At 34.8% G+C, this 25,901-nt stretch overlaps 1 protein-coding gene and 1 long non-coding RNA gene across 8 annotated transcripts; both read right to left on the bottom strand.

The window, feature by feature from the left end:
* Window positions 1-9,268: 9,268 nt before the first annotated feature.
* LOC145099218 (uncharacterized) lies at window positions 9,269-10,386 on the bottom strand. The gene is made up of 2 exons (XM_079036810.1): window positions 9,492-10,386; window positions 9,269-9,399 (listed from the first exon to the last, which is right to left on the bottom strand). Exons 1-2 carry the CDS (start codon window positions 10,384-10,386, stop codon window positions 9,383-9,385), a joined length of 912 nt encoding a protein of 303 aa, XP_078892936.1. The 3' UTR covers window positions 9,269-9,382.
* Window positions 10,387-18,236: 7,850 nt separating this feature from the next.
* LOC145096806 (uncharacterized) lies at window positions 18,237-20,963 on the bottom strand. Of its 7 annotated transcripts, none has more exons than XR_013704077.1 (6): window positions 20,369-20,963; window positions 20,233-20,307; window positions 19,589-20,098; window positions 18,845-19,046; window positions 18,572-18,717; window positions 18,237-18,487 (listed from the first exon to the last, which is right to left on the bottom strand). It is a non-coding gene; the product is annotated as an uncharacterized LOC145096806 (long non-coding RNA). The 7 variants fall into 7 exon arrangements; XR_013704078.1 differs by having other exon boundaries at window positions 19,589-19,668; XR_013704081.1 differs by having other exon boundaries at window positions 20,443-20,963.
* Window positions 20,964-25,901: the final 4,938 nt, after the last annotated feature.

Below are 25,901 nucleotides of genomic sequence, written 5' to 3'. Positions count from 1 at the left end.
GGCTCTCATTTGAGGTAGAAAGTCTTGAACATGGTGGTTATTCTCTTAGATCTCTTTTAGAATGGGTTTACGGACTTTGTTAGTCCCATGGATGAAGTCCCTTGTGTCCATGTCGTTTTTGGAAGTTAGAGTTCCCACTCTCAGTGTTAATTGAGTTCTAGAATCATAAATTTGCCATTTTTAGGGTTGAAATCCACCCATGCATGAGTTAAGGTCACTTTCATGGATGTAGAATGCCATTTTTGAAGTTTGGGCGTATGTGGGCCATTCAAAGTCACCAAGTCAGTGACTTTATAGGTTTAGACGTTAAGTAGAGCTCAGATATGTGATTTGGTCCCTTGGTTTGAAGCATCAAGTGCTTAATAGCAAAAAGGACTTAATAGAGGAGTAGGCTAGGCGTACAAGCTGGTACGCACAACATACAGGTAACAAACCCAGTACACGCTGCGTACAGCTGAGTATGCCCTGCATACTCAATCAGAGTGGGTTTCGCACAATTGGTCCTCGGTTTGGGCCATTCATTGGACTTTGCTACTTTAGGCCTTTGTGAGACATCAAGAATTAGATATTTTGGGCTAAGAATATGTTTGGGCTTTTGGGTAAGGCCCATTAGAGGGGTTGGGGCCCATTTAGAAAATTGGGCCATTAGGCCACAAGTGGGCTTGGGAAGGCTAACTAGTATTTGGGCCTTTATGTGTGGATTTGGGCCTTAGTCATGGACTAGTTAGGTTAGGGGAAATGGTCTTTTACCTCAAGCTTATATTAAGGGATTTTGAGTGGGTGTTATTGTGTATTGATAGCTCGGGGAGTCGTCAGAGCAACCGCAAGAGATTTCTTACCGTGAGATTCATCATTGAGGTGAGTTTCCTCCTGATTTGAATGGGTTAAAGGCACTAATGCTGACCCGTATTTATGATTTTATGTTTTCCGGAATAGGGATGAGTTATAAAACCGAAAAACCGGACCGAAACCGGAAAATGTTTAAACGGTCCAAGTATTGGGTTCCAAATTTAGTCTTATCCGGGTTCCGGGTATTTCGGGTACGGGTCCAACGGGTCCGGGTATTCCGGGTACAAGAAAACCGGAACCGGTTTTTGGAACCGGATATGTAAAAAAACCAGAACCGAGTTTAATGGACTGGAACCGATTTTTGTATGTTTTATAAAGTTTTTATATAGGAAATATAAATAAATATGTAAAAAAGCTTCTAAGTTGATCGGTATTTTATCATAATCTATATAAGTTTAAAAAAATAAATATACTAGAAATATATTTTTGGTATAGAAATTTGTATAAAAAATGGTATCGGTTAAAGATGAAATATTATTTATACATTTTTTATTTAAATAAAATGGATGTAGGATTGGAGATGGTTGTTTATCATAATCTCAATTTGCATATGAGCTCTCATAATAAATAAATAAATAAAACATTGAAGTGATGGAAAACTCACAGAGATGAAGCATGAGATTCATCTAAAAAAATCTCAGCCTATCTCCCATTCCCTCTCTGATAAACTTTATTTGTAAGAACCATAATTTATATGTAATATTAATATTAGATAAATGGTTATAAGTTTGGTTTTATATGTTAAACAATAGTTTAATTAAAAAGGGTGATTTCGTCATTTGTAGGAAATTTTGAAAAATTGGCTTATACAATCGTTTAAATACATTATATTGTAATAACTTTTGTAATAATTTATGATGTTTTATTTGAGTGAATTTGACTATATAATAGTGTATTTGATCAAAAAGAGTGAAATCGAAAGTTTTATTATTTTTAGTATCAACTTGTTTTGTTGGCTTAATGAGTTAAAGTTCTATAAGCTTTTAGCCTATTTATAGTGGATCTTTTACAAAAAGGTTATATATTCATTTTGTTGTTTAATTATTCTAACTATTTTTTTAAATTAGAACCTCTAATCATGTTACAATTAACTCATTCCTATGAACGGACAATATTACAATCACATAACTAGAAGCTCATATTTCACAGTAATATTAAACCAACTTTGTTATATCACATTATTTAAAAAAAATCAATGTCGTCAATAACCTAAATGTAATTTTTTGTTTATTAATTTTTTTTATAACGGTTGAAATATTATGCGATTGAGGTAATTACATATAATAATAATAATAATAATAATAATAATAATAATAATAATAATAAAATCTGGGTTTTCCGGTTCTAAACCCATTTTACCCGGTTCCACCTTACCCACTTTCCTATTTTCGGGTTTTTCGGTTCTAGACTCACTTTAACTGGTACCGTACCCGGAACCGAACCGGAACCGGTTCCTATATACCGGTCCGGTTTTCGGTTCTAAAAAATATCGTTAAACGGTTCCGGGTTTTCCGGGTCTGGGTCCATTCGGTCCGGGTTTGGACCCACTTCCATCCCTATTCCGGACTACGGTTCGGTGTCGGGCAGTGCCCGATGAATGTTTGTATATATGCTTTCCGGATTACGAGCCGATGCTGGGCAGGGCTCAAGGAATGCTTATATGTATGTTCCGGACTATGGTTCGATGTCGGGCAGTGCCCGATGAATGTGTGCATGTTTAGTTATACTTGTTGTCTATGTGATACTTGTATGTGCCTAGTTAGGGAAGTGCGTATGGGCGGGGTCCGGCATCTCACCACTAGCTGAGTGTAGACGGGGTTCCATATCTCATCATGAGCAGAATAGGGGCGGGCCCATGATAGGCGAGGCCTTAGGACTGGAACTTATAGTATTGCATATGTTGTCTTTATTTGCTAGCATGGGTATGTGATTTTGATTGTATATGTATAGCAGGCGAGGCCCAGTGACAGAAGGGCTTGGGATAAACAGATATGTATACCGAGTGGGGCTCGATGTCAGGCAGAGCCTGATGCTGGGCGGGGCCCGATGAAGGGGCGGGGGCCCAGTATATGTGATTATGTGTATGGTATGTGGTGTTATGGGGAACTCACAAAGCTTCATGCTCACGATTTTTAGTTTTGGTTTCAGGTACTTCTGGTAGCAAAGGAAAGAGCTCGAGATAACTGCATTGCACACACCACAATTTTTAGCCTGAGATGTTTACTCTGATGTTTTGATATGATACTCTGATTTGTTGTTTGGATACTATGACTTATGTTTGATAGAATGATTTTAACAACTATGGTTTTATTTAATGGTTTAAAACGAAATTTTTGGTCATGAATTTTTGGGATGTTTCATAGTGCCTCGATTATGGTCACGAGGTAGTATATATGGACTGAGTGTGATGACATAAGAGCACTTGATTCATATTATTGGAATGGTTATTATTTGGTTTATAACTTTTGAATTGAAACAAGAGTACGACTGCTTATCTCATTCTTTGGTTGTGTGCGACCATGTTTTCGTCTGATTTTGCATTGGTAACAACATGTATTGTGAAAGGAATTATGTGTGATAAAAGGGTATGACTCGTGTTGTGTTTGGTTAGCATTGAGGGGGATGTTGATTGGGTTCCTGTAAGTTGTTGAATTGGTTGTTGAGTATCTTTAGGCCCTTGTGGTGCTGGTCGTGAGTCTTTAGGACAGTGATGGAATAGCAACGAGATTCGCATAATATCATGAGCTTATTGTTCTGGTGGCTGGAGGGTGCTACCATCTATCGTGGACTAGTGGCTATATGATTCATATGGGTGGAACCAGGTAGTCGTTTGATAACATGATCGGTACTCTGATAACTATTTTATACATTATCATGTTTTGATGAGTTTTAAAATGAATGGATGTGAAACATCACAAAAATACAGTCTAAAAATTTTCATTGTTATTTAATAATAAAACCATAATTATCATTTAACATATAAAAATCATAAATCGTGTATATTAAGAATAGCATAACGTCTGTCAAATATATATTAGAGTATAAACATCCCAGGCTGAATAAATGGTGTGTGCACTGCAATCATCCCCAGCTCCTCTTTTGAAAACCGAAGTACCTAAAACCAAAACTGAAAAATCGTAAGCATGAAGCTTAGTGAGTCTCCCCAATTACCACATACCATACACGTAAACATGCTACTGAGAGATATGGGCCCCGCCCACACTCTAGGAGATACGGGCCCCGCCCACACTCCGGTAACTAGGAGATATGGTCCCCGCCAACACTCCGGTAACTAGGAGATACGGGCCCCGCCCACAGTCCGCTGACTAGGAGATACGGGCCTCGCCCACAGTCCGCTGACTAGGAGATACGGGCCCAGCCCACACTCCGATGACTAGGAGATACGGGCCCCACCCACACTCCGCTAATCATGAGATACAAACCTCGCCCACACTCACATACATAAACAGAACATACAAGCATCACAAGCAACAAGTACACAATCTACCAACATAGCAATAACCATACTCAGGTAATGATGAGATACGGGCCCCGCCCACACTCAAATAATAATGAGATACGCCCCCCCCCCCCCCCCCACACACACACACACTCACATCCAATAATCTGATTGATATCTATACTCTGGTAATAATGAGATACGGGCCCCGCCCACACTCAGCTACTAACATATCTCATATACAGCCTGACCTTGGTGCCTTGGACCCGTTCCTACTGGAAGAGGACTCACCTCACACTGCTGAAGTCCCGCTGACGAAACCCAAGCTGCTGGATGATAGATTCCCGACTTGGGGTAAAAGACTAATTTACCCCTAACTTAGCTCGACTCAAGCCCAAGGCTCAATCCAAAGGCCCAAAGTCTAATAATTGATGGGTTTGAGCCATAAGAACATTCCTATGTGCACTTACAAACCCTAATGCTTGGATCTAGGTTTCTCTAATTGAACATGCAATGTATCCAAGACTTTGATGATAGATCTAGTATAATAACATGAGAAAAACAGATCTAAAGGATTACCTTAAGTTTCTTGCTTGAATCTTCTTGTCCTTGGAGCTTAGAGTCATAAATGTCACTCCTCTAATGGCTTACAAACACCAACTTAGCAAGAGGATGATTAGAGAGAGAGGGGAGAGGGTAGGAAGTCGGCCAGGGTTTCTTCAAAGGCAAGAGTGCCGATTTCCTTAACCCCATGGGTCTATTTATACTAGTGAGGCTCCTAGGGTTTCACCCTTAAACCCCAATTGGATAACTTAGGCCCTAAGCAATCCAATCTCCTTATTGATAAGCCTTGGACGATTTCTAGGCCTTTCCTAACCCTAAAATCGTCCACCCCTTATCCATGAAGGATTATAGCCCAAAGTACAACTATCATACAATTGACAGTTTATGCCCTTTTATTCAATTAATCTCTTTAAGTCGCCAAATTAATTCCTAATTAATTTATGACTTATACTAATCAAATAACAATATTATTATTCCTTATATTATTCTCATAATATATTGATAATATTTCTTCTCTCATTATAAATCATCCTGTCAAGTTGCTATGGCGAAGGCACCCCAAAAGGACCATGCACAATCGGGTCAAATACTTGCCAAATATAGTTGTAGCCTTAGACACTATTCCAACAGTCTCCCACTTGGATAAGTCTAGTAACTATATACACAAGCATAATCAGATTAGCAATCATAGCTCTCAAAGACGCTGTCAAACTCTGATCTTATCAATCTTGTCCTTTAGATAAGGGATCGTACAGTCCTCTGTTTAGATATCATGCGGACAATTCTATGGAACCAATTTGTCCAGCAGTTGGTTTCTCGATCTCAGATTTATTTGACATAGAACTTAATCGAACACATCAATTTAGTTCTGACCGGGCCCAGCACATAAGTCAAATCAAATCATCGAGCGGCCGAGATATCGCTTTTACCCTCTTAGGATAAAAGTAACAGATAAACTTCGACTTATATGCATTTACTTATTCATTAATCAATTATACACAACAATGCGTTTTATAACATCAATTTACTGATGCGGTTTTGCATTATCAATGTACAACCAATTAACAAATAACAAACCATATATCTAGGTTTTAAGACCATATGATATTATCGTCTTGCGATCAACCTTTTCGTCAGATTCCATAAGGTGATTCCAGCAAGTGCGGGTTTGATCCAATGCTCAAAACTAGTTCATAAGCACTTATGAACGTTGCAGCAAACTTTTGCTATGTCTAATACCATTTAGACAATCTACACACTAATTCATGACAATCTTCATTCATACCTACTTCCAACATATGAACGATTGTGGATTGTTTGAATAACTCAATTATTCTAAATAACTCAATTATTTAGGAAGTCAAAACATGCAAAGTGAACAATAGTTAAACAATTAACATAAGACAGTAGCTTTACTTATAAATAATACTCCTTTATTTAATCATCAAATGTTAATTACATTTATCTAATACAAGTTTCTAAAACTATCTAATCTAATCTAATATCATCTCTCAGTCCAATACTCCTAGCATGTTGCAAATGCTTAACCCTACTCAGTCCCTTCGTAAGCGGATCTGCTGGGTTATCTTCTGATGATATCCTCTTAACCACAAGGTGTCCTTCTTCTACTCCATGTCTAATGAAATGATACTTTCTGTTGACATGACGAGATCTACCATGATCCCTCGGTTCCTTGGTCAAGGCAACCGTTCCTTCATTATCACAGAAAATTTCCATAGGCTCCTTTATGGCAGGCACAACTCCAAGATCACCAATGAAGTTCTTCAACCATATTACCTCCTTCGACGCTTCGCTCGCTGCAATGTACTCTGATTCGCATGTTGAATCAGCTACGGTTTCCTGCTTGGAACTTTTCCAAGTCACTGCTCCTCCATTCAGGGTAAAGACCCAGCCCGACTGCGAACGGTAGTTGTCCCTATCGGTCTGAAAGTTGGCGTCACTATACCCTCGCACCTTCAAGTCATCACTCCCCCCCGAGGACTAAAAACCATTCATTGATCCTCCGAAGATACTTGAGGATATTCTTGACCGCAATCCAATGGGCTTTGCCAGAGTTCCCTTGATATCTACTAACCATGCTCAAAGCAAAGGCTACATCAGGGCGAGTACAAGTCATAGCATACATGATTGATCCAACTGCGGAAGCGTATGGTACTCAGCTCATTTCTGCTAGTTCGGCTTCGGTACTCGGACTTTGAGTCTTACTCAACTTGGCATTACTTTGTATCGGTAATTCTCCCTTCTTCGAATTTTCCATACTAAAACGTTTTAGCACTTTATCTAAGTAAGTGTTTTGACTAAGTCCTATTAGTCTCTTACTTCGTTCTCTCACTATCCTTATACCCAAGATATAGGAAGCCTCTCTGAGGTCCTTCATAGCGAAGCACTTCCCGAGCCAGGACTTAACCTCCTACAGTGTCGGGATGTCGTTTCCTATGAGCAGTATGTCATCGACATACAGAACGAGGAAGCTTACTATACTCCCACTGGCTTTGACATATACACATGATTCATCTTCGCTTCGTACAAATCCAAACTCTTTGACTTTCTCATCGAAGCAAAGATTCCATCTGCGAGACGCTTGCTTAAGTCTATAAATGGACTTCTCAAGCTTACACACTCTATTTGGATGCTTCGAATCAACAAAACCCTCTGGCTGAGCCATGTAAATATCCTCAGTCAACTTTCCATTAAGGAAAGCGGTCTTGACATCCATTTGCCAAATCTCATAATCATGAAATGCGGCAATAGCTAGCATCACTCTAATAGACTTTATCTTCGCAACTGGTGAGAAGGTCTCATCATAGTCAACTCTGGGAGTTTGAGTAAAGCCCTTCGCAACCAATCGCGCCTTATATGTGTGTACGTTTCCATCCACGTCGGTCTTCTTCTTAAAGATCCATTCGCACCGAACGGTCTTACGTCCGGGCACATTATCAACCAAATTCCAAACTTGGTTGTCATACATGGATTGGATCTCGCTGTCCATTGCCTCCTTCCATTTTGTAGACTTCGGGCCTGCCATGGCATCCTTATAGCTATTAGGTTCATCTAGATTTATTAGTGTACCATCACTAATATACGTGTCCCATTCGGTAGTAATATGAAAACCATAAAACTGGGGTTGAACTCTAACTCTTTCGGAACGTCTAAGAGGGAAGGACTCGTCAATCGGTTCAACCGGAGTTTCCTCATCGGGTTGAGTGCCAGCGGTAGAGGTTCCTTCATCAATCGATTCTTGAATCTCTTCAAGCTCGATTTGCCTCCCACTGTCTCCTTGGCTTATGAGTTCTCGCTCTTGGAAAACCCCTCTCGTCGCAACGAAGACAACATTGTCCTTCGGTCTATAGAAGAGATATCCAAAGGATTTCTACGGGTAGCCGATGAAAACACATCGCTCACTGCGAGGTTCAAGCTTGTCGTGAGTATCTCGTCTTACGAAAGCCTCGCAACCCCAAACCTTGATATGTGCTAACGAGGGAGCTTTCCTTGTCCACATCTCGTGAGGTGTTTTTGGCAACCTTCTTAGTAGGGACTCGGTTAAGGATATGGGCGGCAGTCTCTAAGGCATACCCCCAAAATGAGATAGGTAGTGAAGCACGACTCATCATAGAACGGACCATGTCTAACAAGGTTCGATTATGCCTTTCTGCCACACCATTCAAATGCGGTGTCCTAGGTGGCGTCAGTTGTGAAACTATTCTACATTCTTTGAGATAGTCATGGAATTCAAGACTTAGGTACTCTCCTCCTCGATCGGATTGAAGCATCTTGATTTTCCTGCCCAATTGATTCTCCACTTCATTCTTGAATTCTTTGAACTTTTCAAACGTTTTTGACTTTTGCTTGATTAAGTAGATATACCCATATCTACTATAGTCATCGGTAAAAGTCACAAAGAAGCGGTTCCCATCCTTTGTGGTTGATCTAAAGGGTCCACATACATCGGTATGTATGAGGTCCAATAAACCCTCACCCCTTTCACATGTGCTAGTGAAGGGTAACTTGGTCATCTTTCCAAGTAAACAAGACTCGCATGTGTCATCTTCCCTAAGGTCGAATGACTCCAACACTCCATCCTTTTGGAGTTGGTCTATGCGCTTCTTGTTGACATGTCCAAGACGACAATGCCACAAGGATGCTCTATCCATACTATTGGAAGAATCCATGCATAAAACATCATTTTCTAGGTTATCTACAATCATAACAGTTTCATAAATTCCATTACATGGCATTGCTTCAAAATATAAGACACCATTTAGATAAGCATAAATTGAACCATTCTCATTATTAAAAGAAAATCTAAATCCTTGTCTAAACAAACCATCAAACGAAATGATGTTTCTTGCCATTTCTGGCGAGTAGCAACAATTATTCAAATCTAAACATAATCCATTACTAAGCACTAAAGAATACACTCCAATCTTGGTCACATGCGATGATCTTCTGTTCCCCATGATTAGATTTATTCTTCCACGCTCCACATCCCTATTTCTTCTTAGTCCCTGCAATTCAGAACAAATGTGGTAACCACACCCGGTATCGAGGACCCAAGAAATAGCATGAGATGAATCATTAGATTTAATTGTGTAAATACCCGCGAAAGACGGCTTGATCTTTCCTTCCCTGATGGCTTGCAGATATTCTGGGCAACTTCTCTTCCAATGCCCTATTCTGTGGCAATGGTGGCACTCTGCCTCCTTTGGGTTAGGGTTAGGCTTAGCAAGATCATCTTTGGTCCCACTAGAAGAGGAACCATCTCGGGACTTTCCCTTGCGGTGGCTCTTAAACAGAGCCTTCCTCTTCTTGCCCCATCCCTGCCCAATAGCCAAAACAGGAGCAGCAGGTGGATTGGGAGTGGGTGCAACAGACTTGTCCTTGAGGTTGCTCTCAGCAACCCTAAGGAGACCTTGGAGCTTACTTAAGGTGACCTCTTCCTTGTTCATGTGGTAGGTCATCCTAAATTGGTTGTAACACGGAGGCAAGGAGTGAAGGACCATGTCAATAGCCAAGTCTTCCCCAAAGTCGACATTCAACTTGCGAAGACGATAGACATACCTTTGCATCTTTTGCAAGTGTACGGTTAGAGATTCTCCATGTCCCATTTTAGCGGAGATCATGTTAGTGAAGATCTCATAACGCTTCTGCCTCGCGTTTTGATGGTATCTATCCAACAAGTCTTGGTGCATTTCGAAAGGATACATGTCCTCATAGGACTTTTGGAATTCGGCGTTCATTGTGGCTATCATGATGCAATGAACCTTCATCGCATCACGTTCATGAGTCTCAAAAGCAGTCATTTCAGCCGGAGTAGCGATTTCTGGGTTGATCTTCTCGAGCTTCTCATCAAGGACATACTCCTTGTCCTCGTAGCGAGCAATTGTGCGAATGTATCTTATCCATTCGCTGAAGTTTGTTCCATCGAAAATCACCTTTTGGCAAAGGCTCATCAATGTGAACGAGCTAGCAGCAGCGTTGTTCGCGTTCGACATCTACAAATAGAAAGGACAAAGATTGATTAGAATTTAAAATCCCTAATTATCACCCAACAAGAAAAATTAGGGCTAGGATCCAACAACATTATTTACATATTAGAAAAGGGATGTCGTAATCCAACATGCAAACAATTTGAAGGTAAGTGAATGACGATTCACTAATTCTCCACCATGAAAACCTAACTTTAAGTTCTAAATGTATGAATTTCGAGGTTTCGATGAGATTCATTGAACTTTTCAATGGTATGTTTAAATCTCAATATGCCCCTCTCGTTTGTGACTGGGATACCAAGGATCACAAAGTGGGTGTAAATAACCATGCAAATCAACACGGTGCCTTCATTGTAACAATCACCTATTCGATGTGCCGGTAAACCACACACGCTCCACCGAACTATGATAAACAATGAATCACCCTTTGCCACCTATGCTTAGAACCAATTAGTGTGCTGGTAAACCACACACGCTCCACTAACTTCTTAGCAAGGGTGCAAAGTGTAATTTCATGGGATTGCATCAATTCACTTATCCTAAAGTAACTAGGATTGGGAATTTGAAAAACATGTAGTTACTTTGTATTTAATATTATACTTTTAATGAGGAGATAGAGTTGCCCTATCTTACCCGTTCGGCTAACGACCTTCCACTGATCAAGCAAGCGGTGGGTGAGAGTGTACACCCATTAAGCGTCATTTTATAGGCAGCAACCTTATACCCACCTTATAGACCGACTTCGTGAATGAGGCCTACTAACGGTAAGACTAGCATTTTAATTATACATACACACACACACACACACACATATATATATATATATATATATATATATATATATATATATTATTCTTGTAATATTATATTAGTATATGGTTGAATTTTAACCTTGTAAAATTATAGGGTTTGAAATTTAAATTGTCTAAATTAAACTTTTAATCACAAAACATAAATTTCAAAACTTGAGGACAAGTTTTAAACTTTTCAAAACATAAGGGATCAAATAACAAATAATCTAAATTAACATTTAATCACATAATTATCCATATTTGAATTATTTAATTGTTTCTTGCAAAACAATTTACGAATTTAATTAAATAATCAATTAATTATCACATAAGGAAATTATTATTCAATTTATTAGTAAATATCTTAAATTAGGTCAAGGATATACTCAAATATATGTTAAAATTGGATTTATATTGACCTATAAAGGCAAGTTTCCATAAGATAAACAACAAGAAATCCCGAAACTAGCTCCTTCTGATGCTCGAACTCGCCGAGTACCACAATGTACTCGCCGATTTGAGGCCTACTCGCCTAGTACACAGTGGTACTCGCCGAGTTCATCAGGCAGAAGGACAAAAACGAATTTAGCAATCAACAATCAAGCAACCAATGCATCAATTCAATAGAAACCAATCAAGGCTCTGATACCACTGATGGGTTTGAGCCATAAGAACATTCCTATGTGCACATACAAACCCTAATGCTTGGATCTAGGTTTCTCTAATTGAACATGCAATGTATCCAAGACTTTGATGATAGATCTAGTATAATAACATGAGAAAAACATATCTAAAGGATTACCTTAAGTTTCTTGCTTGAATCTTCTTATCCTTGGAGCTTAGAGTCACAAATGTCACTCCTCTAATGGCTTACAAACACCAACTTAGCAAGAGGATGATTAGAGAGAGAGGGGAGAGGGCAGGAAGTCGGCCAGGGTTTCTTCAAAGGCAAGAGTGCCGATTTCCTTGACCCCATGGGTCTATTTATACTAGTGAGGCTCCTAGGGTTTCACCCTTAAACCCTAATTGGATAACTTAGGCCCTAAGCAATCCAATCTCCTTATTGATAAGCCTTGGACGATTTCTAGGCCTTTCCTAACCCTAAAATCGTCCACCCCTTATCCATGAAGGATTATAGCCCAAAGTACAATTATCATACAATTGATAGTTTATGCTCTTTTATTCAATTAATCTCTTTAAGTCGCTAAATTAATTCCTAATTAATTTATGACTTATATTAATCAAATAACAATATTATTATTCCTTATATTATTCTTATAATATATTAATAATATTTCTTCTCTCATTATAAATCATCATGTCAAGTTGCTATGGTGAAGGCAACCCAAAAGGACCATGCACAATCGGGTCAAATACTTGCCAAATATAGTTGCAGCCTTAGACACTATTCCAACAATAATGAGCCAAGACCCAACTATGGCCCAATTTTCCACATTAGGCCCAAACCTCTACATGGTCTTGACTTAAGGCCCAATCCTTTATTCTTGGTCTAACTCTTGATACTTCAAAGGACCAATTTTGCATGATCATAAAGGCCTAATTATGGCCCATCTATGGTCTGATTTATCCAAATTGGGCCTAAGTCTCTCACATGGGCCTTACCCTAAAGCCCATCTAATTATTATGGTCCAATTACTTGTTATTGGAAAGCCCAACAATAGCCCAATCACCAAAGTCCATTAGAAAGGCCTAACACAAGGCCCAAGTGAAGTTAGGGTTTCACATAAAATGATGATTAGGGTTAAGTGTTTCTCACTTAACCCATTAAGGACTTAATCCATTAAGTCCTTTACTCTAGTAGATAAATGATATGGAGTAATTGGGCTTAATACACAATCCAATCCCAATGGCCCAAAAGTGGGTCCCAAAAAGTCCAAGGCCCATGCATTAAGAATTAGGGTTTTCTAAACCCTAATTAGGGTTTCCCACCCAAACATGGTCCAATAGGCCCAAAACTTATCTTTAATCCCATTAAGGTTTTGCTAGTGGGGCACCACCCACTACAACCTCGGGTAGTGGTGGTCAACGACAGCTCACGGCGGCAGCCACCACCTTACGGTGCTGGTTATGGTTCTTTTCATTATTCTATGCTAATTACAATTACAATGCTTAATCCAAAATAAACACACACACACACACTAACTAACACACACACACAACCACCCTAGTGGTGGCCGACGGTGGCTCGTGGTGGTGGTAGCTTTTTCCGGAACACTACATCATTGAATAACACACACAATTACTCCATTCCCGGAACAGTAACACAGCCACCCACCGGGTGGCGTTTTGGCAGTGGCGGAACCACGGAGAGGCGGCATCAGCAACGATTTTTGCGATGACAGCCACCACCTCACGGTCGTGGCGACGATTTCTCTTGGTCTTCTGCCCGGTAACAAGTCAACACACGCGAGTGTACGTTGGAGATTCATCTACCCACCTCCACCATTACGGCAGCGCATGGCAACCGGAGAGAAGGGCGGTGAAACGACAAACCCACGACAGTCAGCGGTCGATCCATTCATTTCACCACTTCTGATATTGTCTTATTTATACATATTTTTAGGCAATATTTATTTACATTTTTATTAATAATTTGTTTATTTGCATAGAATAATGGTACTTATAAGCTTAAATTATATTTTGCAGCCAAATTGAAGCATTTTCGAAGAAAGAGACTAAAATTGTCAAAACATAGAACTTTGGAGGTTTGGAGAATGATTAAAGAAGAAACCCACGAAATCTGCTATATTCACGTCGTGAGGTATCTAGATTCACGACGTGAGTAGGAGTATTCTAGAAGATTGACAGCGCGAATTAGATTCCTTAGCCAATACAGAGATCCACTATTCATGTCATGAGACATATCCATTCACGATGTGAACTGGGAAAAATCAGAAAGTATATATACCCTTGTCCATTACGACTTGGAGAGACTTTTGGCTGCTTGGGGGGTTTCTGAAGACGATTTGGAGAAGAAGAAAAGTTATGGAATTAGCTATTAGCATCCAAGGAGAAGAGAGTTCATAATTAGTTCAATCGTTTGGTACTTTAATCATGTCTATTACTTTGATTTGTTTTAGTTTGATTTTGAGTATAAGTAGCTGAATTTAGTAACTCCTGTGGTAGCTAGATGAAACTTTGACTTATGGTTTAACTAATTTATTATGGATTTGATTAGTTGGTATTGAGCTTGTGTTTGATTGTTAATTCCTAGCATGCTAATATTTGATTCTTTAGTTACTTGAATTCATGTTCTGTGCAGCTTAATGATAATTAAATTACATGAACTTAAACCCTAGTGATTTAGTGAACGTCAAATTGCTAGAGCTAGGATCGACCAAATCTTAGGAAAGTAATAGAAGTAATTAAATTTAGTTGTGTTAGAGAGCATATGTTATGACTATAATTATGTTTGCCTAAAAAATCTTACATAGCTTATTCATAATCATAACTAATTTTGTGTTTGATTGTGTGCGACCAGGCATAGTTTTACATGAATAAGTTAAGTATTGGTAAATTTAGACCTAAATTACTAATATAATATAAATTAGATAACCAACTTTGATAATCCATAATTGTTAGCTAACCAGAAAGAAGAAGTGGATTCGAACTAAACGGGAGTATTTTTAGTAATTGATTGAATTTGTGTTAAAAAGTTAAGCTCATCTAAACTTGCAAAATTAGATAAATTCCATTTTATTGTTAACAATTAGGTTGATTTAGTAGTAAATAGATTAATTAGTTAAAACCGTTCCATGTGATCGACACCCGACCTACCCGACTATTCTATCATTTGACTAGGTATACTGCCTAGGTGCAATTTAGTTAGTTAAGTTAGTTAGGTTATAAATATAAAATTAGGTGTAGCTATTTGCACGCATCAGCTTTGCTGGTGGCTTGAAACAACACGGCGGCAGCGGCTGCGTCATCCGACGTCTGTGAGCAAGGAAGACACGACAGTGCCACGTCTCGTCGGCATCCACGGTTGGCAGTGGTGGCTTGCGTCTTCAACGGAAAGGCACAATGTTTTTTTGTCTTCACGGTGGCTGTGCGGTGGCGGAGGAAAGGATGGGGCACAAGGTGGTGGCGCCGGAGGGAGTGGGAGGTGAAGGTGACAGCTGGGGGGGGGGGGGGGGTTATTCCTTAGGGTTAGGGTTTACATGGTTTAAATACCCGGTTCCTTCAAAGATATTTCCATAATAACAATTATGGTCCCCCCTTCTAAAATCATTTCCGATTCACTCCAATATTTACCCTTTTAACCCCATCTTCTGAAATCCCTTACAAATAAAGTCTGGAATTTACTAATCAGCCCCTCTTCTACAAATTGTTCTCAAATGAAGTCCATAATTACCATCCAACCCCTAAGCTTACAAAATCACTTCAAATTGAGACCCAACAATTCACCAATTAGTTCATCCCTTCAAAAATGTTTACGAAACTAATCCGAAAGCCAACACCCCACTAATAATTATGGATTTTAGGGAAACTATTCATATTAATTTATCTATTTATTTATTTAATAAATGGGGTGTTACACGCTGATGTTTCTATTTTTTTTTAAATGAAATTTTTACTCGGTAATTCTTGGGACGTTACAAGAGTGTAGTGAATAATAGTAATATTCAATGATTCCTATACTAACTAGCTATCTTGGTCTACCTAACTAACATTATAAGTATTAAGACAATTAACATAATGATCATGCAATTAACTACCTAACAATTATCATCTAGTTCGTATTATGACAATTTTGATAAGGTCAAATGATCTCAATGGTCATGGTAATCAATTTGATGCACATATTTATCAATTTGATGCACATATTTGGTTGTCTAACGCACACATACATATTAAAGTCAACAACTTTATTAACATGATCCTATGATTTGGTCTATCTCTAATCCTAATTGTTAGTGGTTAATTGGTCATTAACAACTGTGATTTAAGCCAATAAGTCAAATTGACCCTCTAAACTCTACTAACTTGTCCCTAGGCAATAAAGAAATCAACAAAAACACATATGGATAATTACACAAACTAACAAGATAAATTAAACAAAAATAATAATCCGATTAAAGAAATCATACCAAAACCTCAAGGTCTCATTTATTCTAGTGAAACCATAAAAGTTTTACCACATAACCAGTAAATAAAAACAACAGAAAAACATCACCAAGGAGTTGATAAAAGTGATCATCAAGCAAAGAAAAGTGAGATCCTAATGCTTCTAGTTTCCTATTCTTCAAAACTTCACTCTAAATTACTTCTCCAACCTTGAAATCGACACAAAAAAGGGTTTATGGAAATTATTAATGACTTCTAATTTCTTAGGAAAGGTGCCCCAAGGCTGCACCTTGATTGTATATAAAATAATGACTAAAAGGTGGTATATTTATAGAAGCAACAAAAACACTACACATCGGGGTTAATTTCATTTCGTTAATGCATCGATGTTTGCATTTGAGTCGACTTTCTTGGATTTAGACGCGATTCTTGCATGGAATATACATGACACGTTTCTTCGATTTTGACTTTATCTCGAATTTGGTCCGTAACAGCTCCATTCTTGTCCCAATCTTTTCCTTTTGCTCAAAGCCATTTATTTAAAATGTAATATCCAAGTTAAAGCATATTAACTATCATCTATCTTTGAATATATTAATAAAGCTCATATTAAGATAATAAACTAAAATATATGACCAATTATGACAATATCACATATTAACCTCAACCTTAAACCTCTATGTCTAATTAAACATTACCATTGTTCCAAGTCTTATCTCAATTTTAATTCGATCAATGAAGAAATGTGCAATGGGATGATAAAATCAAGGTTTTTGTATGTTAACTAGTTAAACATTCCACACTTCCTGACTTAATATATTTAAATGAAGTATTCAAGAAAAAAAGACTAATGACAAAAACATTGTTTCGACATATACTAATTTTTTGAAATTATTGGTTTGACTTGCAAACAAAACGAAACGATATTTTCTCAAATACTAGCAATTATGTCTCATATTAAATTGATCATGCTATTCTCTAATAAATGAAGGTTTTTTTTGCCACTTGTCATACTCTCATTCAATTTGCCAAATGTCATTTTGTGGTTATTTATGATTAATTTTTTTTCCACATGTCATAAAATGAATTAATTACATTAAAATATTACGTAGAATTTAATAAAATAGAAAAACTCATAAAAAGATATGTGCAAAAAAATTAATTCAAAATAACCACAAAATGACATTTGACAAATTGAATGAGAGTATGACAAGTGACAAAAAAAACGCTTCATTTATTAGAGAGGATTGCAATAAATATAGTAATAAATAGATATTAATTTCATTAATAAACTTACTTTTTAATTTCAAAATTCCCAAAATTAAAGATTATTAGTTTATTTTCTTTATTTAAATTATTTATTTAAATTTAATTTTCATTATAATAATTTATTATTTTTCTTATTTTCTTATAAATTCAAAGTTTTCAAAACTTTTGACATATATATATATATATATATATATATATATATATATATATATATATATATATATATAATTAACCCATGTTATACATAGATCTCGGGTGTTGTTATTCACACCCGAAACTACTATGCTCAAAACCATTTCTAAAGTCAAAAACCACTTTGACTCGTTAAAAATCATCATTACTAGCAAAAACATTACTATAATACTACTATTAATAAAATTTACATTTATACTCCTTCATATTATACATTCATTTCAATTTGGACTTTTGCATTTATAAATATAAATAATTCATATATATACCCATAAATTTTACATATACAGTCCTTTACTTTACATAATATTTTATATTCTAATGCTTTATATTATTTAATAAAAATAATATTACATGTATGATTTTTATTTCACATATTATGTTTAATATAAACTAGTATAGGGTGTCAAATGTAGTTGTGTTGGATGAAAAAAAGAAAGTACCATCTAAGTATCTAATCCCAAATACAGCAACTGAATCAACCAATATCTATGATGATTTTCCTTGAAATACAGGTAAAACAAAAAACAACATAAATTGGATTGCATTGCCATACCTGGATTATCAGTTTTAGCAACTACGATTATTCAACATAAATTATAGCACAATTTGTCGCTGAAAGGATCAACAAACCTCATAAGTCGCAAGTCGTTTGAGGAGCTGATATTTGGGTGTTTACAAATTTGGAGTGTAAGGATTAAACAAACACACTAAATCTTCGGGAAACAAAAGCCAGAATATATATGAGGAAGATAGAGCAAAAGAACCTGTGAACACATAAAGAATCCATTTATCCGTTTTTTATATCATTTTGATTATAGGAGTTATCAAGATTCAAGAAAAATGATCACCTTGGATTCTTTGTACAGTGTAATCTGCATCTACGCTGGTATGTGGTAACAACCCCTTTACCCTCCTATCCTATCCTACTCTCTCAAAGCATCAGCAGTGAAACCTTGATTTCCCAATATGCCCTCCTTACGGAATCAATAGTAAACTGGGAAGTATATATGTGTATTTGTATAAAGACATGTGGATAGTTATAGGTTAATACTCTACAATAACATTCTTACAAAACAAAAAAAGAGAAGTTGAAATAACGAAAATATCAATAAGAGAATCACCTCTTCTAACCTCGACTTGTATATGCACCATCACTATCCTCCTTTGTCAAAACATCAGCAATCAAACCCCGATTTCCCAATATGCTCTCGTTGTAGAATCAATGTCCTCAAGTAAAATAAACATGCTCATTTCATTTGTTGAAACAACTAATAAAATTCCTAATTTGTTAAACCGTATGCAAGGAGACACCTGAAAAATGAACTTTTTAACAAAAGAAACATAAGTTACTAACATATATAGAGTTATAAAGAATTATATTTAAAAGAAATAGTCGGATAATCACCCGTAAACCACCCTCATCATTAATAAATTAAAACAATCCATATTCCAAAATTTAATTAAAAATTAATCAATGAAAAATGCAGCTTGTAGTTGTTGTTCCTATTTGTTTCAACTTTCAACCTCTTCTGTTGATGCAAAGTTAAGGCTATGTTGGACTGAGATCAATAAAAACTCCATGATTAACTAAAGATATGAATATGTGGTGTTATGAATTTTGATGTTGGTTTAATTAGTTCATTTACACCTCAAGATATCATGGTCCTGGTTTGAGATCAGAGTAAAAATAAGGTTTCTTCTTTACTCCAAATCTCTATCAAGCTTTAAAGAAGTCTCTAATCCTAAGATGTTAAAGCTCTTCTGATATGCGAAAACTGCTTCCACAATTTCCTTCAAACATAGGACAATTAAGTATAAAATGGGTAGATTGAAAAGAATTCATTGAAAGAGATGATTTTGTTCACCTTATAAGAAGCATCGAATTCGTTGAAGCTTCATATGGTCCTGTTCAGGATCTTTGAAGAACATATGGTTCCAAGATTGTCTAGTATTATGAAATAATTAGATTCCTTTTCTTTAACATATCTGATACTGATACTAATATGGTAATTAAAAGGGCAAATGAACCAAAGTTGCTACATGCATAATCTAGAAGGAGTAAAAGGGTAAATCAGGAATATGGCTAAAATCTGTTAGAGAGAGAGAGAGAGAGAGAGAGAGAGAGTAATAAATAGGGAAGATGATTTCATTTGTGGGTAGTCTAGAAATTGGATAGTGTAATACTTTTGTATTGGCTCTTAATTTCGGCTTAGAGAGAGGGAGATCCCTGGGCAATCTTTTAGATTGTGTTATTGTTTAATCAATTAGTTCAATTTCATCTTCGTCTTCCTTACAATCTCCTCTGTGTTTTTGTTGATTCATTAAACCCTAATTTCTGTTCCTCATCAAAATATCCTATTTCTCTGTGTTGATCACTTGAAAAAACAAATGATAATAAGTTCCAAAATGTATAAAATTTAAAAGATAAAAGTTTAAAAAGCATTCAAAATAGAAACGATAGTCGTGAGTAGCGAAGCTCACATGAGTTGACATGTCTATTGCTGTTTACCTGAAGTCGCAAATTTGCATAACTGTAGAAGAAGCGCACAGGTAATGTTTGGGCACAATTTCAACTTTTTACACCCTGTATGAAACAAATATTAGTCAATTTCATATAACCAATTATCTAGGGTTTATAAAATTACCATTCAATTTCTGTTGGTGGAAGAAATTAAGAACTGATGGTTGTTTCCCATAAAAAGCCGAATTAATATTTCACCTGCGGTCTGCCGGATTAGCTCCGCCGATGGACTGAACTCAGTTGGCATCAGATGTTGAAGAAGAAGCGAAGCTGAAGAGTAAAGTACCTCAAGTAGCGCCATAGCCAGTAACAATGCTGAGGATGGTTGTTCGTTGACGATGTCTTGTAGGGTTAGATAGAAAGAGGACTGAGAGACGGAGGATGGAAGCTGATTGGAAGAACCGGTTAACGGTGGGAACCATCAAAGGAAGATAATGCATCTGAAAAGAAATTCGATTGAGGCTTTGAAGCTGTAGAAGATAGCAAGCACGTGAAGTTCTTGAGCCTTCAGATCCTTACAGTAACCTTGTCGGTGATTTTTCTTCTGGTTTCAGGTAGAAGATTGACAGTGGACGGAGAAGTACCTTCGTCAGGAAGAAGGAAGGAGCTGTTCGTCGTTTGAGAGGAGGCAAAAAAGAAATCGACAAAGATAGTGAAAGATACCGGAGGCGGTGGGGAAGAGAAAGAGGCGGGGAGTAGGTGGCAGACAATGATATTCAAATCAAAACACTTAGATGTGGCTCTTTTCTACGCCAACACCACGTAGACAGCAGAATATATATAATTACAAAACACCCCCTAAACAAATAAAAAAAAATGCACAAAAATTTGAGGGACCATATTTGGTTAGAATTTCAACAGTAAAAGTTTACTATTGAAATCTATCACAACTTTAATATATATATATATATATATATATATATATATATATATATATATATATATATATATATACTAGCTGTCTACCCGTGCAAAGCGGCGGGCGGTGAATAATTTGATCTTTTTATAGTAAAAATCACTTGGCATTCACTTCAAGAAATGAATATTAAATGACATCTATTTTTCAAGAGTATTACCATACCATATTAAGGGGGTGTTTGGCTAAGCTTTTTTAAAACAACTTATTAGGTTCCACATCACTATAAGTTAAAAAAGTGTTTGAATTAAAATAACTTATTCCGGTGGGGAACCTCTAATACATCATTTTTTCATAAGTTACCTTACACTTATTAACTTATAAGCTAATAAACTAATAAGCAATAAGCTTTTTTGCCAAACACCCCCTAAATGGTTATTACTTCCATTTATACATACCCAAACCACTTGTACTATTTATCGTCCTCTTTTTTTTATTCGTTTTCCTTAATTTTTTTTTATTAATTTAATGTCCTACTAAGTAAAATGCTAAAATATATAAATAATAGTTTATAAAAATAAACCTTTAGAATATTAGGTGTTGTGAGTCAAAAGTCGATAAATAGGCCTTTGAAAATGCCAAAATACTTAGGTGTTAACTTGTTCATTGTGATTTTAAACCAAGTTTGGTCACAAATTAAAACATTTTCAACGATGGTATGTAATTCAAGGATTCATACTGATTTAGGTTCTCGAAACCTTAAAATATTAAACAAAATCTATATAGAACCTTATAATAAGGATAATAATCACCGTAATCAGGAAGTCCATGTGATGAAACTTCATAGTATAAGGACCAATGATAAAAAAAAGGTTTCATTTTTAGACTAAACAGTATAAAAAATATACAAACTACCTTAATCATGTCAAATCTTGTGTTTAACCGTTCTTTATTGCAAAAGTAAGATGTCAAAATATACAAACTAATGATAATACAATGCTCTAACTGGCCCTCTTGGTTGAGTTTTTTGAACCTGCAAAGCCAACACATTAAAGAAACATAGTAAAAACATTTTTAGGAACAAACATGATATAATAAAACCTTCACCCAATATATTTATAAGATAAAAATACAAAAAATTAAAAATGATGAAATCAATTACAAGTAAGGATTAAAATAAAAACATGTTAAGAAAGAGTCATCTGCAGGAGGGATATTTGAATCAACATGTATTTTCTGATGATTTCAAATTTTGAATTATCCGAAATTCAGGGAAGGAGATAGAATTTGTTGAGAAATATAAGGATTCAAAACACAAATTAAAATTTAATATTATTTTATTGATAACTACTTGTACTATTAGCTTAATGATTTGAACGTCTTAAAAAAATATTATTATTATATTCAATCTATTTTTAGAAATAGTAGGATTTCTTTTATAAGATAGTAAAGATATATATATATATATATATATATATATATATATATATATATATATATATATATATGAAAATTAATATAATCACATATTTGTATTAAATAAAATATATTAATTCTTAATATACGAGATCTTGACGTTTTTATTTCTTAGTTATTGTTTTTTTTATCTTTTATTTTTTTTAATTATTGTTTTTTCTGAAATAGATAAATTGAACATGTTGATCGAACGTATGTTCAAATATTACATCTAGCATCATCTTATTTATATTATTTACATGCTTTCCAAATATATTTCACGAAAACATAATCGGTACAATATAAATCTTTAATAATGATTTATTATTATTATTATTTACATACAACCGTCTTTTTATATTAATTAAAATTAGATTCTTAACTTTTGAATTGTATATTTTGGGGTGTGTTAATATCTTGTTTAATAAGAATCTCATTGTTTTTTATTATTCACATCCAATTGTCTTTCTATGTGTTAATAGTTTTTAATATGCGTATATTCATATTTATTTATTTTTGTTTTTTCTAACATTTTCGTGGTGTGATACTGTGCGGTTAACATTTTGTTTTTTGTTTAGTAATTGTACTAATTTATGGCTCATATCTAGCGTTTTTATAATATTAATAATGTTTTTGTTGTTAAAAAAAGATGAACCATGAATTGTAATTAATAAATAATAAAAATAATTATTTCCGAGCATTATTTATCATCTCGTCTGAAGCATGAGAAACTAATGGACATTTCATATTCTCAAGTTCTCGTAGATATTTTAAGTTATCAAAATAACTTAACTATATATATATATATATATATATATATATATAGAGAGAGAGAGAGAGAGAGAGAGAGAGATTTGATTTTATATCTTTTTTTCATCTTTTGATATAAATAAACGTAATATACTATTTTTCGTAACTACATAACTATGTTAGACAAAAATAATAGGTTTAAATTAGTATATTAAAAGTAAATTATTAAAAAGTTTTCAAGCATTTTCTAAAAGGCAAACATATATATATATATATATATATATATATATATATATATATATCATAATATTACATATTTTGTTGTTAATATAAGTGTCTTTATAATAAAATTATAACATTAATACAATTCCGATCAAATGAAAATAATATAACAATGTGCACATTTATAGTCATTTAAGTTATCCAATGTTTTACTATAAATAACAACAACTTAATTTCTTTTGTTGACTATCGAGTAAATAAATCTTACTACGATTAATCAAAATAATATAAGTATATTTATATTGATGGTCTTTTAAGTTATCTTATATTTTACTCTAAATAATTTAAACTTCATTCTTTTATTGAGTGGGTGTAAATAAATCCTACTACGTTTATTGAGTGCGGTTTAAATGAATCTCTCTACGATCAAATAAAAATAATGTAACTATATTTCAGTTGTCCAATGTAATGCCTAATATTCTGGCATTTTGGCGTCACCATAGATCAACACGATCGAATAAAAATAATATAACTATATTTCAGTTATACAAAAAAAATAGTTTTTGGTCTACCATAAACTACTAAGATAGATGTTACAAATACATAAAAGGTTTTAAAAAATGCATTTAGAAAACAAAATGAGGATTTAGGAGAATCGAAACTCTGACCTTTGGAGTGTGGATGACCAACGTACATTTCTACTCAACAAATCGTACCAAATATAAAAATAATAAACTGAAACCGAAGATATTTTAAAATAATAGTGAAATAGATGTAAACATTAAAATTTTAACAGCTAAACTTATAACTTTCTAAAACACTAAAAGATTAAAGGAAATAATTTCAAAGAATTTGTTAATAAGAAAAATGAGAGGAAATAGTTTACGGACTTTTTTTGTAATTTAGATGATGTGTGAATAAAAGAGAATACTTTAGGACAATTGTTGTATACGAAAACACAATTATAATTTGGATGCTTTCTGAATAAAATAAATAAATTTAAATGGCCATTTTTGAATAAATTTAAATGGCCATTTTCATATATATACATACCGTAAAGAAAAAATAAAAAATTACTATATTTAAAATTGTAAATGGTTAATGATTAGACGTTTAACTAAAGGTGGTTTTTACTTTAGTAAAATGGTTTTAGCATGGTGTATTTAAAATCCCCTATATATCTCACTACTAGTTTACAATCATATATTCGATAATGTAACATTACTTGGATGAGGACCATTAAATTATTGGATAAATGACAAACATGTATAACTCAACAAAAAAAAAAAAATGTTGTGAAACTTTTTCGACCTTTTTCAAAATAAGGAAAAATAAGACAAAACTAAATAATAATATTTTTGTATTTTCTATCGAAGATAATCTTTAGAATTGAAAAGCAAAAAATCTTTATGGAGTTTTAGAATTTTGTAATGTTTTGTATTTTTCGTTTTAGATATATACAAGGAAAACAAAAACGAAGGGGTAAATCAATTTTCGCTCAAAGAAGATAATGATTCAAGTTCCATCATACAAATACCATTCAACATATTCATGAAAGTTTTCTCATCAAGAACGTTCATGAATATGTCAACGAAATTTTCTCGAGTAGGAACGAAATGAATTTTGATATTGCCTTACTGGATGTGGTCTTTTATGAAATGGTAACAAAGATCAGTATGTGTTTGTTTCCGAATGTTATACCTAATTATGACAAATTCAAATAGCACTCTCAAAATCATCGAAAAAAGGGATTCACTTCATATTGTAGTCATTGTCTTTCAACTAACAATGCATCCAAAGAACTTGCAAACAACAAGCAACAACAACCATGTATTCGACTTCAGCAATCGAAATGGATACACTTGTTTGCTTTTCTGAATGCCAACTAACAAGTTTACCCCTAAAAATTGACATCCTCCGGATGTAATCTTTTGGTCGAGATGAAATCACTTGAGATCAACATCTGAAAATACATGAATAAAGTAATCGATTTTGGCAAGATTCCAAATACATGGAGATTGGGTTTTAACCAGATGAAATCTGTCAAAGTAAATGGAATTTGAAGGAATAAGAATATGTCATTCATGTGGTTGACATCAAATGGAATTTGTATTATGTTTGATGTGCACATTTGTCGAAGGGTAGGGGTAAGTATGAGATGGGGTGGGCGTACACTCTTAGGTGTAGGGGTGAGGTGGATGTATGAGGTGTGATAGATATATAACTAAAATATAAAAGAATGTGTAAATGTATCTTTATCTTTATAATAAAACACAAGAAATGAAATTTAAAATCATTGCATTTAGCCGAAACAAATGACCGATTTCTTCATACTCAAAATTTAATAGAATCTAAAGAATTATGGTTCCTTTGA

This window comes from Lactuca serriola, chromosome 4 (genome assembly GCF_051521515.1).
Source record: "Lactuca serriola cultivar US96UC23 chromosome 4, Lser_US96UC23_V15, whole genome shotgun sequence".
NCBI lineage: Eukaryota > Viridiplantae > Streptophyta > Magnoliopsida > Asterales > Asteraceae > Lactuca > Lactuca serriola.
Note: the sequence above shows the minus strand (reverse complement) of the source record. Positions and strands in the feature narration are given on the sequence as shown.

Coding starts and splice junctions, on each gene's coding strand:
- LOC145099218 (XM_079036810.1), bottom strand. CDS start 10,386: ATGTCGAACGCGAACAACGCTGCTGCTAGCTCGTTCACATTGATGAGC.